At 39.7% G+C, this 17,633-nt stretch overlaps 2 protein-coding genes across 3 annotated transcripts in view; one reads left to right on the forward strand and one right to left on the reverse strand.

Annotated features, from left to right (window-relative positions):
• Positions 1-10,099, reverse strand: part of HADHB (hydroxyacyl-CoA dehydrogenase trifunctional multienzyme complex subunit beta) — a 36,271-nt gene extending 26,172 nt beyond the window's left edge. Inside the window, exons 1-3 of one of the 2 annotated variants that reach the window (XM_067703531.1) lie at positions 9,965-10,096; positions 4,023-4,097; positions 3,873-3,917 (exon numbers count right to left, since the gene is read on the reverse strand). In XM_067703531.1, the coding sequence (XP_067559632.1) occupies positions 3,873-3,917; positions 4,023-4,089 (112 nt within the window). In that variant the 5' untranslated portion in view covers positions 4,090-4,097; positions 9,965-10,096. Of the gene's footprint in view, positions 1-3,872; positions 3,918-4,022; positions 4,098-9,964 lie in introns of both variants that reach the window. The other variant, XM_067703530.1, reaches the window with a different exon arrangement.
• A 98-nt stretch (positions 10,100-10,197) lies between these two features.
• Positions 10,198-17,633, forward strand: part of HADHA (hydroxyacyl-CoA dehydrogenase trifunctional multienzyme complex subunit alpha) — a 54,256-nt gene continuing 46,820 nt past the window's right edge. The window contains exons 1-4 of the mRNA XM_067703514.1: positions 10,198-10,440; positions 15,312-15,353; positions 15,447-15,517; positions 17,041-17,174. Of these exons, the coding sequence (XP_067559615.1) occupies positions 10,374-10,440; positions 15,312-15,353; positions 15,447-15,517; positions 17,041-17,174 (314 nt within the window). The 5' untranslated portion in view covers positions 10,198-10,373. The remainder of the gene's footprint in view (positions 10,441-15,311; positions 15,354-15,446; positions 15,518-17,040; positions 17,175-17,633) is intronic.

Consider the following 17,633-nt stretch of genomic DNA (forward strand, 5'->3'; position numbering starts at 1 on the left):
AGGGCAACCTATGGGGCAAAAATTGGCCAAACAATTTAGCATATTATAAAGTAATTAAAGTAATACTGGAAGTCACATTTAAAAATAATATTCATTATATATTGAACAGTCACCCAAAGGACTCTAATTCTGTTTCATGTGAACACTGGCTCCTAATCACATCAGAATTTTCTCAAAGGCTCTTTTTTATATATTCCACAGTGCTATGCGCACTCAGTAGCAATGTAGTATAAGAATCTGAATAGGGGGTTAAAATATCTGGGTGCTAGTCCCTGCTCTGCCAAAAATTTCTTATTTGCAAATATGGGAGCTAGATTAGATGACCTCAAGCACTCCTCCCAACTCCAAACCTAGTATTCTATGGCTGACATATACATTCTGTATTTCACATACATAATTAAAATCAAAGCAGAGGGCTTCCCTGGTGGCGCAGTGGTTAAGAATCCGCCTGCCAATGGAGGGGACACAGGTTCGATTCCTAGCCCAGGAAGATTCCACATGCCACGGAGGAACTAAGCCCATGTGCCACAACTACTGGGCCTGTGCTTAGAGCCCGTGAGCCACAACTACTGAGCCCGCATTCCACAACTACTGAAGCCCATGTGCCTAGAGCCTGTGCTCCGCAACGAGAAGCCACCAGAATGAGAAGCCCGCGCGCCGCAATGAAGAGTAGCCCCCCCTCGCCGCATCCAGAGAAAAGCCCACGCACAGCAACGAAGACCCAATGCAGCCAAAAAAAAAAAAAAAAATCAGGGCTTCCCTGGTGGCACAGTGATTAAGAATCCACCCGTCAATGCAGGGTACACGGGTTCAAGCCCTGGTCCAGGAAGATCCCACATGCCGCGGAGCAACTAAGCCTGTGTGCCACAACTACTGAGCCTGCACTCTAGAGCCCACAAGCCACAACTACTGAGCCCACGTGCCACAATTACTGAAGCCCGTGTGCCTAGAGCCCGTGCTCCGCAACGAGAAGCCACTGCTATGAGAAGCCCACGCACCACAACGAAGAGGAGTCCCTGCTCACCGCAACTAGAGAAAGCCCGCGCACAGTAACGAAGATCCAACGCAGCCAAAAATAAATAAATAAATAAATAAACAAAAGACCTTTCATTTAAAAAAAAATCAATCAAAGCAGAGAGATGACATGCCATATAGTATACCATTGTTTTATATATATGTATGTCTGTGGATATAGATATATAGATAAACAGATGGTCCTTGACTTTCCATGGTTCAACTTATGAATTTTTAACTTTAGGATGGTGCAAAAGCAATACACATTCAGTAGAAACCATACTTTGAATTCTGAATTTTCATTTTTTTCCCAGGCTAGCAGTAAGTGGTATGATACTCTCTCATGATGCTGGGCAGCAGTGAGCCATAGCTCCCAGTCAGTCACACAATCACAGGGGTAAACGACCAATACACTTACAACCATTCTATACTCATACAACCATTCTGTTTTTCACTTTCAGTACAATATGCAATAAATTACATGACATTCAATACTTTATTATAAAATAGGCCTGTGTTAGATGATTTTGCCCAACGTGTTCTGAGCACGTTTAAGGTAGGCTAGGCTAAGCTATGATGTTTGGTAGATTAGATGTACTAAATGCATTTCTGACTTACAATATATTCTTTTTTTTTTTAACAAACTTATTCATTTATTTATTTATTTTTGGCTGCATTGGGTCTTCATTGCTGAGCATGGGCGTTTCTCTAGTTGTGACAAGTGGGGGCTACTCTTTGTTGTGGTGCGCAGGCTTCTCATTGCAGTGGCTTCTCTTGTTGCAGAGCACAGGTTCTAGGTGCATGGGCTTCAGTAGTTGTGGCACACGGGCTCAGTAGTTGTGGTTTGCGGGCTCTAGAGCACAGGCTCAGTAGTTGTGGCGCACAGGCTTAGTTGCTCCGCGGCAGGTGGGATCTTCCCGGACCAAGGACCAAACCCATGTCCCCTGCATTGGCAGGCGGATTCTTAACCACTGTGCCACCAGGGAAGTCCTGACTTACAATATTTTCAACTTATGATGGATTTGTCAGGATGTAACCCTATTGTAAGTCAAGGAAGATGCATAGTATATACAGCCATCAAATAAGTCAAAATTTCCATCAGACACATTTCCAGTCAACCTGATGACTGGAAACATCAATAAACCTGTACCCCTCTATTCTAATTCCTTCATCCTAACAGCACCGTCAAGCATATTCACATGCAATCCAAGAGGAATTAGTTACAAAATTACTGCAACCTAAAACCTGTTCAGCATGGGTACATTCCCACTCCCTCCCCTCAAATCAGCTGGTTACATTCCTTTGTCTTATCATGTGCCCTCTTGCACCACTATCACCATCAACGTTAACAGAAATCGCTAGGACAGTGTTAGACACCAGGGACTCTAAAAGTCTTAAGTCTCAGAAGGGCTCACAACATAGTTGGGGAGACAGAAACACAAAACACTTTAAGAGCAATATGAAATAGAATACTCTATGTGCCACAAAAATGCCTTCCCTCTGTTGGTATGCAATGTGACCTTCTTCTGGTTGGCAAAGAATCAGATCTATCTGTCTGACTGCAAAGTCCTGGGTGAACATTAGAATTAGGGAAAAGGTGAAATGAGATAGAAAGGAATTATTCTTTGTGAGCCTATACAAATCTATATTCTAATTAGAATTTAGAGGCCACAGAAAATATATTTGTTACATGGCAACGTGAAACTTTTCTAGGTGAGATTAGGCAACAGACCCCTGCTAATATACTTATGTAAAACAATATAAAAATATCATCTTGTACATATATATATATATATATTTTTTTTTTTTGGCCGAGCCACGTGATATGCGGGATCTTAATTCCCCAACCAGAGATCGAACCCATACCCCCTGCAGTGGAAGCACAGAGTCCTAACCACTGGACCTCCAGGGAATTCCTACCTTGTACTTATATTGAGTTTACAGTTTTCAAAGTGCTATGAAATATCTTCATAACTACTTGAGGTTAACAAGACTAAAATTATTATTCTTTTTTAGATAAAGAAACTAAAGCACAGGGAAGTAAAGTGATCGGTTCAAGGCCAAACTGCCCAGAAAGAAGTAGAACTGGAACAGAGCAGAGGTCTTCTGAATCCTAGTAAGACGCTTTTTCTATTAAGCTATTATTCAAGTAGAAACACCATAATAAAACCAAAATCAGAAGTCATAGTCAATACAGGACCCAGGCAAGGAGAACCTGTCTGGGGATTTTTAGCGCTGGACAGTGAAGATACATACCTACAGTAGGTTCTGCAAAAGTATGTATTCAACAGTGAAGAAGTCTTTACCAAGGGTCTAAAAGACCATATAAAATCAACAAATTTCCTTCCTTTTTCATTTCATACTGACTGAACAACCTTCCGTTATTAACTGGTTCCACAGTCACACCTATTTCATGCACACATCCTCTTGCACATGGACTAAGAGGATATTCATTAACAGAGAAGCCTGTCACTGAAAGTTTGAAAAGTTACCTTTTGGCTCCACAGCAGTCTCCAGAGTGTTTGTACGCTAATCATCTCTAGGACTGACAGCCAGTAGCTGATTAAACTGACCAGTAAGGTTCATGGAACCTGCGTGACTCCATCAGGCTCCATATCCCAGAAAGCAGCCTCCTGTCAACATCCTCGAGCCCACCCTACACCATGTACTGTTGTTACTGATTGGTCCTATATTGTTTTAATTTAAAGGCAACAGTGATGTTCATGTTGCTCAACAAAAGGGAGAGTTAGCAAACTAGTTTTGGTTTTTATTCAAAATTCACAAATTTAGATTCTAGAATCTAACTTCTAAATCAGACTTTTTTTTTCTTTCTTTCTTTTTTTTACAAATTACTGTACCTGCGGCAGCTCGTAACTGGGAGGAACAGCTCAGAGGTCTCATAGCTGGAAGACAAAATAAAGTGTTTACAAAAAGCAGTACAATTCCATGTCTGTGCAAGATGCTTACACAACCAAATCTAATCTTAAAAAGAAAGAAATGAAACTTACAAAATCTGAGGGTCCATTGTGATGTACTGGGAAGATATTTTAAAGTGTAAGTCAAGAGGGAAGTCATTCTTAAATCTAAAAAGAGAAGAACAAAAAGACTTTCTGGGTTATTTGAACAATTTGTAGCTTAGAGTGTAGTCTATGATCTCTGATATCTCATCCATGACTACTATAAAATACTTTAAAATTTACTCTATTACCAACTACCCTTCCTCTAATAATATAATAGCTACACTGACATAGTATACAAACCACTAATCTAAGCAGTAACCCATCTAATCCTCACAAGGACCTATGAAGTACGCATGATTATTACACCCTTCGTAAGAGATGAGAAACGGAGGCATACAGGGATTGAAAGACTAGTAAGAGGCAGAGCTGTGATTTGAAGCCAGATAGTCTAGCTCCAGAGTTTACGCTTTTCTCTAGGGCCAAAGGAGTAGAGCCTGCTGGACATGATCATGAAGCTACCAATGTGAACTTCCTGATTTTGATGGTTGTATTGTGATTATGCAGAATGCCTTATGGAATGTTTGTATTTGAAGGGGATACACACTAAAGTATTCAGAGATAGTGCAGTATCACATCTTAACTGCTGTAAGAAAAAGAAGTTCATACACTGCACTTGCTACTTTTTTATAAGCTTGATATTATTTCAAAATAATAAAAATATAAACCCCTCTATGTTAAAATATATAAAATATATTAAATACTTCCCTAAATTCCCAAAAATGAGTTCCTACAAATCAGTAAGAAAAAAATTGGCAAAGGATATGAACAAACCGTTCACAGAAACAGAAATATCAATACAAATGGCTCTTAGATACATGAAAAGATGTTCAATCTCATTCATAAGGGAAATACAAATTAAAACGGCACCGAGGTATAATATTTGACTTAAGGGCTGGTATTCATCATGTGGGAGCCTGCACACACAGGCTCTCTCATACACTGCTGCTGAGGGTGTAAACTGATGGCACCTCCACAGGTGCATCACTATGGAGGGCAATTTGGCAATTATTGTAACTGTCAAAAAACTGCAACTGCACCTAACTTTTGATCAGTAATTCCACTTCCCTGAATTCTTATTTACATAGTTGGTCTGTGTAACAAAAGAATACATCAGCAATGATGAGATGTCACTTTCGAGATTAGGCTGTTAAGAGATCCTGCAGCTCCCGTCTTGGTCCGTCTCTCAGATCACTCGGTCTAGGGGAAGCCAGCTGGCACCTCAGGAGCAGCCCGATGAAGAGGCTCTGGTGATGAGGAACTGACACCTCCTGCCAACAGCCATGTGACTGAGCTTGGAAGTGAATCCTCTAGCGCAGACAAGCTTTCAGATGACTACAGCCCTCGCCAGCATTCTGACTGCAACCTCATGAGAAAGTCAAAGTCAGAACGACCCAGCTAATTTGCCCCCAAATTCCTGACCGTCAGAAACTGTATGAGATAATCAATTTTTACTGTTTTAAGCTGCTAAATTTTGGACTAATTTGTTACACAGCAACAGCCAATATAAAAGCCTTGTTTAACTTTTCTTAGGTCATCATTGACTAAAAACAGATGCCCTGTGGCTTCCAAAAAGAAAAAAAAACCACATTTACCAAATATATGGATTGGAAAGAGATGGAGGAGTCCAACCTCTAGGCTTACCAGCCTAGGTATACTCAAGGGACTCTGGCCCTGGAGACACAAATTGGCCCATGAGATGGGCACCACTTTTCCAGAAGCTACATTTGATGCCACTTGAGTCTGGAATATAAATCCCCATAAGTAAAGTTCCTCTTGAAATAAAATTCATGAAACTAGTCAAGAAAATATTGATTGAAAAAAAGGGGGACCTTGCTCTAACAGATATCAAAACTTTCTATAAAGTACCAGTAATTAAACAGTTCAATTCTGGCACAGTAATAAATGAAACTAATCAACAGAACAGGATGTAGCAAGTTCAGAAGCATACTCATGTGTATGAGCATTTAGTATGTAATAAAGATAACATTTCAAATAAGTGGGAGAAAGGTGAATTACTCAATAGATTTGTTGGGAAAATGGCTAACCATTTGAAAAAAAATTAGATCCATAGCTCACACTATAAGTACAAATTACAGATGCATTAATCTAAATATATATTTTTCTAGCTTACTACAAGAATATATCAGAGAATATTTTTATAATCTTGGGGAAAGGCTTCCAACATATGGTATAAAACCTAGAGGCCATAATGGAAAAGAATAACTAAAAGAACTGATTAAAGAAGCATTTAAAATATCTACATAGCAAAAGACACTAAAATAAAGTTAAAAGGCAAACAATAGATTCAGAGAAAGTATTTGTAACATGGAAAACAAAGGGCTAAATCCCATACTCCATAAAGAACTTCTACAAATTACAGGAAAAAGAGAAGCAATCTATAATGGAATCTGTGGTTTTCACCCCAATATCCATTTCACACCATTATGTAGTTGCCACATGTGGTTTACATGGGACTGAATCCAGCTCAACTCCAGGGTTTAAACCAATCAGAATAATCTCATTCTCTTTGGTTCAGGCAACCAAGGCCTAAAATAATGGTGCATGGTATTGCCTTGACCACTGGTATCGATTTAGGGATGGTCTTAGTCAGTCTGACATTCAAGTCTTCTGCCTGGAATTCTGGAACATACTCTTTCCTTCTGAGGCTTGGCATGGCTAGAGCAGTTTGCAAACATGATAAAAGCTAGTTTAAGGGTAGAGCTGGTCTCAAAGGAGGACAGAGCTGAAAATTCAGAAAAAAGAAACTAGAGCCCTGATTGAATCGTATCTGAAACCCACCCTCCCACTGTGCTTTTCCGTTCTGTGAGTCAACAAATCCCCTTTATTAAGCCAATTTAAGTTTAATTTTCTGTTATTTGCAGCTGGAAGGCTCCTTCCTGAAACATGACCAAAAGGAAAAATGAGCAATTCACAGAAGAAAAAAAATGTCAAATAAATAAAAATTTAAATGTTCAACCTCACTAACAATAAAATTTTTTTTAATTAAAACAAGGTCATTTTGGGGTTATTAAGTGGCAAAAATTAAAAATATGGTTAGCACACAATTCTTGTGAGAATGGATTTATTTAAGCACTTCCATATACAGTTGATAAAAGTATAATTGGTAAGGCCTTTTTGGGAGGCAATTTTTATTTCTCTCTCAGATTCTGAATTGTCAATTTCTGAGCCTAGTAATTCTTCTTATTGGTCTTTAAGCAACAGAAATATTCAAGTTGTATATGTAGCAATCATAGATCTCTAGCCAATAGAAATACTCAAGATGTAGATGCATACAGGAGGAAATGGTTAAATAAATTATAATATTACAAACATACCATGGAATACTGTTCAGCAGTTTGTAAAGAAAAATGAAACATAATGACATACATGTATATAATGACATGCAAAGATGTCCACAACATATATTAAATGAAAAAGCAGACTGCAGAATAATATATATAGTAAGACTCCATTTTATGACAGAAAGAGACGAAAATCCATAAAGCTGAATCTATATATGGAAGAGATAAAGAGGGACTGTCATTTTATATTCTTCTGTCTTCTTAAAATTTTTTTTACAATGAGCATCTTATTTTTAATGTACAGTATAATTCTAGTTTTATAGAAAATCTGCATATACTAGTATCTTGATAGATAGATGAAAACATACAAATGCATTTAAAAAGTCCAGAAAAATACAAAGCAAATGTTAACAGTAGTTATCTTTGGGTGGTGGAGTTATTGGTATAGTTATTTTCTTTAGACTTCCTGAAGTTTCTGGGAAAAAAATTAAATAGAATATACATCCCATCAAAAATTAATAAAAAGTAGAGACAGATTTCAAAAGAAAGAAGGACTAAGCAATATATGACCTAGTTATTGTCATCCGCTTTAAGCTTTAGGAAATACATTTTGACTCAAGGATTTGGGAAGCCTGGGTAGGCTTGAGTAGGGTGTGCAACTATAGAAAGATGCATGAAGTTGCAGGAACCTAGGAGCAAGTAACATGAAGAAGGGGCTAAACAAGTAATGAAAGCAAGATGGAGTGGCTCTAACAGCTCATTATTACAGTATCATTAAGACACAGTCCACAATATCCTTAATAGCACAAACACTAAAGGCAAACCGCCCAATCCAAATCCTGGCTGTACCCTAGCTGTATGACCTTAAGCAAGCTACTTAATTTGCAAAAAGGATTCTTGATGACCTCCAAAGGCCATTTTCTTTCTCTGTTTTAGGAGTAAGATGTAGATAATTCATCTGTAAGATGCACCTGTAAACTGTAGATAATTAAAGTACCTACTTCATAGGTTGTTGTGAGGTGTGTGTATATATATATATATATATATATATATGGCACTTAGAACAGTGCCTGATACATAGTAAGGGTTATACATGTGTTTGCTATTAATTTTAGTGGGTGATGGTATAAATGTATTTAGTTACCCTTTATGTAAGACACAGTGAGAAGCATAACATTTCTGCCCTTGATGGAGCTTATGATTTTGCTCAGAATACAGGAAACAAAAAAATCAAGAGCCAAAAGCGTGACCTAAATCAGGGGATGGCAAACTTCAACCCATGGGTCTCTAGCTAACAACAGATTTTACATTTTTAAAAAGTTGTAGAGCAAAACAAAACAAGGAATATGTGACGGAGATCAATGTGGGTTGTGAAACCTAAACTCTTTACTATCTGGCCCTTTACAGAAAAAGTTTGCCACTCTTGATCTAAACAGTAAGTGCTACACCGAATTAGATGCAGAAAGAGCATTATGTGGGCAGGAGGCAAGCTTTGAACTGTAAAAACCTTATGAGATGGAAGCCCTTTGGAGGTCATAAAGAATCCTTTCTGCAAATTAAGAGATCACTGCTCATGCAGTTTCTGCTTAAGGTGTTCACAGTGATGGGGGATTCACTATTTGACTTGAACTTTAAACAGAAACCTCTCTTCTTTCTTTCCATACTCCTCAATTCAGTCTCAACTTCCCTGCCATTTACCCCTGCCTCTTCCTGCTCCCTCTCCTGCGGAACAGTCAATCCGGTGAACAGTGAGACTTAAATTTATGGCCGAATCCTGGCTCTGCCACCTACCAGAAAATTTACATAATCTCCGAGCCTCCCAAACTTCATCTACAAAATGTAAATAACAATTTTGGGATCGTGAAGATTAAATGAGAGGATGGTGAAAGGGCCTAGAGGGCCCTCAACATTACTTTTTGTAGTCAATCACTTGATTCCAGGACTCAAGCCTATCTTTCCAGCACAAAAACAGCTTTCAGGCAATGCAGAGCTCTTGACTAGAAGTTAACAGACCTCTAGGCCTATTTCTACCACCTGCGGCCATGGGTAAACTCATTCACCCTGATTCATGGGCTTCACCGATAAAGTGAAGGGGATGATGAATGACCGGATGATCTCCGGGTCCCCTCCGGATTAGAAAATAATCTTGAGCCCTGGATCTCGGAGCGGGACACAGGCATGTCTCAGCTCCTCCCACATTCGAGTCCCGAAAAAGCCACACGACCGAGACCCACCCTCGGTAACATAAAAGGGGTAAACCCCGGGCCCTGTACCGAATCTCTATTGCCGCCGGCCTGGCTCCAGGCAAAGCAGGTGAAACAACAACACTGGAACACAGGCCAGCGCTTTAAACCGACACAAACACAAGCCAACAGTTCGTTAACATGCGATGATAAATTAAAAGACACAGGCGACACCGCTGCTCTAAGCTACAAACCGAAGGCTAGGCCAAATTACTGCCCAAATTGCCCTGGTACGGGAGAGCCCCATTGAGAAGCTTCCTTCCGCTCCCTCGAACTCCACAGCCCCAGGGAGAGGAGGAGGCCGCGGGCGTAGTAGGTGGGAAAGGAAGTGCAGAACTCGCCGGGGAAAGGCCAGGCGGAAAGCCGAGGGCACGCGCCGTCTCACCTTAGCTCGCGTGGGCTCAGACTCCAGCTGCCAGCAAGGTTTGGATCCGAGCGACGGGCCCCGACTGGATCAAGGGGCGGGCCCTGCCGAGAAAGGACCCTTCAACCTTCCCACCGGCTCCGCGGGCTTCGCAGGCCTTCCGGGCTGCCCTCCGGCTGCCTGACTGGAAAATCCGGAACTCTGTCCCTCTCTTCCCTGACCTTCCTTCCTCCCCGCGGAGAAGGTGTCCTTTCCGCCCGGTTAACCAGAAGCAAAGGGCGAGGTTAAGGAACCGGCGGCAGCTCGCCATAGCGGTTTTAGTCAGGCAGTACATCGGGCACCTGGCCAGAGCCAGACTACGGAAAGAAAAGTCCTCTGCTTGGCTCCCCCGACTTGAAGCGCCTTCCACTTTCGTCCTCTTCTGCTCAAGATGGTGGCTTCCCGGGCAGTTGGCAGCCTCAGCCGCTTCACTGCCTCCAGGATGCTCCGTTGCCCAGGTGAGGCCTGGTTGAGGGCGCCCAACAGCCCCGGGCAGAACTGCTACGGAGACCCGAGCTTCCCCGGAGCCTCGTCTCCCCATCGCTGCCACCTCCCTGCCCCGGCCCAGGGTCCCAGCCCTGGATAAGGGGGAGGGATGCTGCTCTGGGATCTGGTCTCTTGTTCCCTGGCGCAGGGACTGACATTTCCTCTCTCATGAGTCCTGCAGCGATTTCGGGCTCCATAAGCCCTAACGTTTCTGAGCCCTGTCCACCCGGTCTGGCACTTCCGCTGGTCTCCTCATTTCATTTAATGATGGCCTTGAGCCTGTTCCTACGAGATTGGGAGGACTAGGAGGACTAGGACAGTCCAGTCTGTCACATCTTTGTGGCTCCATTGCACCTTGCCTGTAACAAGAGGCATCTTAAAACCTTGTGTGAAATTAACCAGCCTTGCAAATTACTGCCATTCCCTGCCCCTTTTCCCCAAAACCTTTTTTGTACCTATTACCACACTTCAATAGGAAGCTCAACTCTTGCAGTTCCAATAATCCCTGTATGAACGTATAATATATTGATTTTCAAGGGGTAGGTTCTGCAATTTGCTAGAAGAAGCATTTTTTTAAAATTACGCAGATACTCTCTTTCTTAAGGAGCAAGGTGTTAGATAATTTTACAACTATTTCTACCCTTGTTTCTGACGATACCCAGTTAGCTTGTATTAGCTATATTGTCTTTTTGTCTTCAAACTGGCGGTGAAAGTTAAAGTGGGTGACTGTGGAAAATCAAGCATTTTCCTTTCATCTCAAATCTTAAGGTGAAATGTGACTTTTTATTGCATGTTGTACTTAATATCGGTTACTTAATTAGAAATATAATTTATAATATGCCTTCCTCCTTCTGAACCCCCCGGGGTAATACCGCATGCTGTTTTTGGAGGAGTGCCTGGAATCTCCCTTTACTGTAAGGGACTAATTTCGAATGATTGAATCTCTTCTGCTTTCTTATTTCGACCAATGTTTTTAGTCTCCACAGGACTGCTTTGTGTGTGTGTGCGCGCGCATCAATCATAAGATTACAGAAAATTGAAATGCTGTGAAGACTGGGGAAAGGGATTAAGAAAAAAAGAATCACCCATTCCCTTACTACTCACATACCTACTGTTAGCATTTGGTCATGTGACCTGACAGTTTGTCTGTTTTCCACATTTTTGGTTTAACACTTTAAAAATATCAAATGTATATTTTTGAGCTTCCCCTCCATTGATTTTAAGGTAATGCAATTAAAAGCATTAAATTTGGAGTCTGACTTCTGGGTTTGAATCTAGCTCTGCCTTTTACCCTCTGGTGACCTTGGGCAAGTAATTTCTGTGTCTGTTTTCTCATTTGTGAAATGGGGAATAATACCACCTTGTGAGCTTTAAAGGAGTTATTTTAGGTGTAAAGCAGTTTTTCGTGGAGTAAGTGCTACTGTTAACGTTAATAAACGTTAGCTGTTATAACTCTTTCCTGCCCTGAAGAACTATGATTCTATTGATACAGATATGAGACTTTTTTAAAGTAATTTTTACATTTTACATGTATAAAAGGTTACAAGCCTAGTTTTTCTATGTTTTTTTATAGAAATATATATACACACATGTGTGTATATATTTTGCATTGTGTTTTAACCTATAAGAAAATATGGCTTGGGGAAGGAGGGTTAAATTGGGAGATTGGGATTGACATATACACACTACCATATATAAAATAGATAACTAATAAGAACCTACTGTATAGCACAGGGGAACTCTACTCAATACTCTGTAATGACCTATATGGGAATAGAATCTAAAAAAGAGTGGATATATGTATATGTATAACTGATTCACTTTGCTGTACAGCAGAAACTAACACAACATGGTAAATCAACTATACTCCAATAAAAATTAATTTTAAAAATTAAAAAATATAGCTTATTATAGCTATTGCTCCTTTTAGTAGCAATGTATAAATTTTGAAAAAAAGTCTAGAAAGTGAATTTAAAATTACCTGCACACCTGGATTGCCATTTAGACTCAACAGACTAACCCTAACCCTAATCCTAACCCTAACCCTAACTGAAAGTCTATGCCAAGGCATTGCCAAACATTTAATGAGATTATGATGTTTAATGATGGATGATTAAAATCTCTTGATGCTGCTTTGTATTTCTTGAAGTTTTGACCCATTCCTGCCTGAGTGCTACAATTCTGAGTATGACTATCAAATGAAAATCACATCTTGACCAAAATATCTTGTTTATTTCCCACTCTTACTCTAAATTCAAATTCCTGATTACCTAAGTGGTAGAATAATTTCACAGGAAAAGAATTGGAGGCAAATACCTTAGTAGATGGTGTATATTTAAATTTGACTCTCACTTCCTTAATCCTGTCCCTTCCCCCGGTACTAAATATTGAGAAAAGCTGTTGATTGTTACAACAAAAGTAACACTTTCGTATTTGAAATTTGTGTTAGCAGTAATCCAGCTCTCTGCACTGCTGTAGTCTTCGATCTTGTAGGTATCTTGTAGGTATCTTCTCGAGTTAAATTATTTAAATGATTACAAAGTAGGCCAGAGGTTTCTCTCTCTTTTGCTGGCACAGGAAATATAGGCTAAAGTTCACCCAGCTGCTCTACCGCAGGGGTCCCCAACCCCCGGGGCTGCAGGCGAGTACCGCCTGAACCATCCCCCACCCCACACCCCCACCGGTCCGTAGAAAAATTGTCTTCCATGAAACCTGTCCCTGGGGCCCAAAAGGTTGGGGACCGCTGCTCTAAAGCAAGCTCTCCTAATTAGGAAGTGAGGAAGGCTGGATTCCAAAAGCAAAGCTACTGAGTACTTCAACTTGATTTAGTTGACTGTGGTTTGAAATTGTTTTCCAGACATGTTTGTACATTTGCTGGTTTTTTCTTTGTTTCTTGTCTCTATTGATTTAGAGGAGGTTTTGTGTATGTCTATATGGGGGGGAAAGGTAGGTTAGTGGATGAGAGTTTATGGTTTATAAGCTAATGAGCTCAAACCTGTTGTCTCAAATATTTGGTCTTCAGAATTACAACCCACGTCCAAGCCCCTTCACCTGCTCTGTTTTCTTTTTTCCTTAGGCACTTATCTTCTAACATATTTATTTTCATATTTATTTTTATTGTCTTTTATCTGTCTTTCCACCCCATCTTCTCCCACCCTGCATTCCTGATCAGTTCCTTCTCACTAATTCAGTTTACCCTGTTCTAGCTAGAATTGCCTATTATCTGGCTCCCCTCCCACAGAATTTCTACTTCATAGGGAAACTCCTTTCTATGCCAGGCCTGTTTTCACCTCCTCCACAAAGACAGGGATTTTTGTCTTTCTGTTCACTCTAGGCCACACTAGATTTTTGTTGTGGAATATAAATGACTATGAGATGATGTTGGAGGAGATTACAGTTTAGTTGGGGGAAACACCTGCTAGAGATGCAACGATTAGAGAACAAAACAGTGAGTAATAAAGATAAAATTTGGGCAGGGAAGGCAAAGATCCTTGTAGACAGAATCTCAAGATAAGGCGTTGTGGAGCCATGATACAGATATAAAGAAGGAAGAGTCACAAATACAGATGACACACATCTCAAATGATGGAAAAGCAAAGGGAAGTATATCGTTAGTGAAGTAGAGGCACTGGAGATTGAGGAGATGGCTGGCTTCTCTTATCTTAATTTACTTTGGTGTAGGACTTTGACTTATAGGTACTTTTATAATCATTACATCACTTTTACTCTTATCTTTATAAGAACACTGAAATGCTCTGAGAGACTTGTACATGGTCATACAACTAGTAACTAATAAACTTGATGGTGGAACCCACGGCTTTGGACTCTCGGGTCCTTTGTCTTTGCACCATGAGGGCTGACTTGGATTGCTTAAAGAAAAACAAATGCAGACAGAACCAGCGATCACCCCACTCTGGTTCTGGTGCCATCTAGTTGTTTTTTTTAAAAATAGTATGTTGTTTTGCCTTTGAAAGCAGTATAAAGCTGCTTTTTCCTGTGCCTTCGCTTCCCCTCCTTTAAAGAACTGCCGGATAGAGAGAAACATGGAGCCTCTAAAGCCCCTTGATTTTATTTTTCATGACACTGGAAAGTCCATCTCTCCATAGAAATGCAAGAGGACCTGGCTGGAGAACATGCTTGAGATATATTTGGAATACATTCGGAACTAACATTATGGATCGCTTTGTAGATTACTTATTTCTTAGTGTATTTGTTTCCTATTGTGGCCCTAAATTTCCACAAGCTTAGTGTCTGAAACAATAGAAATTTATTATCTTACAGTTACAGATGTCAGAAATGAGTCTCACTGGGTTAAAATCAAAGGTGTTGGCAGGGCTGTGTTCATTCTGGATGCTCTAAGGGAAAATCCATTTCGTTGCCTTTTCTAGCTTCCAGAGGCTGCCTGCATTCCTTGACTTCTTCAAAGCCAGCAAAATGAGTTCTCGTGCTGCCATCTCTGGTTCTTTTGCCTTTTCTCCTCCTTTGTAATTTCATGGGGTGTACCTGAATAATCCAGGCTAATCACCCTGTATTAAGGTCAGCTAATTAGCCACCTTAATTCCATTTGCAGCCTTTATTTCCCTTTGCCATATAACCTAACATACTGGGTTTCTGGGGACATGGGCATCCTTGAGAGGCCATTCTTCCACCCACCACATTTAGTATCCAGATAATCATTTGACCTGATAATTGAAACAAAAAGATACAGCAGTGGTCACAATAATGGCTTAGAACACTTTGTTTTGTTGTGGTTGTTATAAAGTCCAGCTTTGTTATGTATAGCAGGTACTATGGAAATTCTGTTTTGTAAAATAATTAATTTTGAAATATCTTTTTCTTACAGGTTATATTTGCCGCAACTTTACAAGGTCCTCTGCTTTGCTGAGTAAGTTTAATTTCTTGTTGACATGCTTACATTGCTTTTTATACTTATTTAGCAATAAACATGTTTACAAATAAATTTTCCTTCTCTTTTTAGCCAGAACCCACATTAACTATGGAGTCAAAGGGGACGTAGCAGTTATTCGAATTAACTCACCCAATTCGAAGGTACCTAATTCAACTTGCTGCAGTTTATTTCTACTCACTACATTCATTAATCCAGTCCTGAATGGCAAAGAAAGAAATCCACCAATTTGGCAGTAATCCTATCACATGAACTTACAGTTTTGATGGTTAGAGTTTGAGAAATTGCCCAAGGAATGCAGTTTTCTTCAGCAGAGGTCCTTGTTTAAGAATTCCTCCTAGTTGACTTTAGTTGTCAGATTAACATCAAGGATTAATAAAACTATCTTTTTGTTACACTGTAGAATGATAAGGTGGTTTATTAGATAAGAAGCAAATTATAAGCTTTGTTTATAAGAATTAAAACTGACCTACCCATCTTAACTATGAGGTTATTAAATCGGCTTCCTTAACCTGCCTGACATAGTCATTATTCACAGTAATTTGGCTGGGTTAAATGTCGTTAAGTTTCCTACAGGACCTGAATGACCCGGTGCAGTTCATATATTAGAACTCAAGTTCTGTTCAAAGTAGAGCTTCATTTGTTTTTGGCAACTTCAAAAAAGCATACAGCATTAATCCAGTCTTTTGCCAAGAAGAGCTTTACTGCAGGAACTCATGCTTTTCCCTCACCTAAAGTTGGTGTAAAGATTTCATATTTCAGAAATCTTATTACCAGAGGCCTCAATGAAGTAGGAGGGCCTAGATGTAAGCAATTAATGACTATCACAAATTAAGGAAAGTAAGAGGCAGTCCCCCTCACTAGAGTAAATCTTAGCATTTACTGAGCAATGATTCAAACTTAAGACATTTTTTGTAAGTTGACCATTTTTCCTGAACACAAAAATAACAGATGCCTATAGTAGGACATTTTAAAGCAATAAAGAGGAGAATAACAATCATTCATGCTCCAAACCCAAAGATAACCACTTTTAACATTTAATCCAGTTTCAGCAAATAATATTCTAAAAATTAAGATCATACTATATGTCTAATTTTTTTATTTTTTTTTTGCGGTACGCGGGCCTCTCACTGTTGTGGCCTCTCCCGTTGCGGAGCACAGGCTCCGGACACGCAGGCTTAGCGGCCATGGCTCACGGACCCAGCCGCTCTGCGGCATGTGGGATCTTTCCGGACCGGGGCACGAACCCATGTCCCCTGCATCAGCAGGCGGACTCTCAACCCCTGCGCCACCAGGGAAGCCCTATATGTCTAATTTTGATTTCTTTTTTTCCTTAACATTATACAAACTTTTTCCATGCTGATAAATGTTTGTAGACTTAATTATAGCCTGCATATGATTGAAACTTAGGAATATGACCTCCTCAGGAATACGAGTTCCTCCTTTAAGTAGAAATATTTTTAGAGGGAGGGGTGCTTACAGTTGCCCAAAGCAGCTGAATAGACAGCTGCTGGGTTGTTTGTTTGTTTCCCTGTCTCTTTCTTTTAACAGTATATTTCTCCTGGTTAAACGTATTTCCTATAATCAAAATAGCATTTGATGGTGATTTGCATATCTGTTACTTCGAATTTAAACCCTTAGATTTATATGTATTTCCCTTTGGTAGGTGAATACTCTGGGTCAAGAAGTGCATTCAGAGTTCATAGAAGTAATGAATGAAGTCTGGTCTAGCAATCACATCAGAAGTGCTGTCCTTATCTCATCAAAGCCAGGGTGCTTCATTGCAGGTGCCGATCTCAAGTAAGTTTTAGGAACTTTGAAGTCACCTTTTACCTTGGCTAACGGTATGTTTTTTTAGGCCTAATCATTTCTCATTTTAAAAGAAGGTAGAAGTAAATATTCTCTGCAAGTTTTTTTAAAATTATTTTCATGAGTTTAATAAAGTTAATAAAAAAGAAGGACTTGTTGCTTAAACCTTATAAAACTGAATACAGCCTTTCTTTAAAGAAGTTGAAGTAGTAGTTCAAGGAGCAATGTTTGAGTAGAATGAAAATAAACTAACAATGAGATACCCTTTTTTTCATCCACCAGACCAGCAAACATTTAAAAGTTTGAAAATATATTAGCAAGGACTTGGGAAAATGAGAAAGTTAAATATTACTAGTAGGAATGCAAATTGGTACAGCCACTTTGGAGAGTAATTTGATAAAATTTAGTAAAACTGAAAATGCACATATCATATATTCAAGTGATACCTCT

This window comes from Pseudorca crassidens, chromosome 14 (assembly GCF_039906515.1).
Source record: "Pseudorca crassidens isolate mPseCra1 chromosome 14, mPseCra1.hap1, whole genome shotgun sequence".
In the NCBI taxonomy this organism is placed as follows: domain Eukaryota; kingdom Metazoa; phylum Chordata; class Mammalia; order Artiodactyla; family Delphinidae; genus Pseudorca; species Pseudorca crassidens.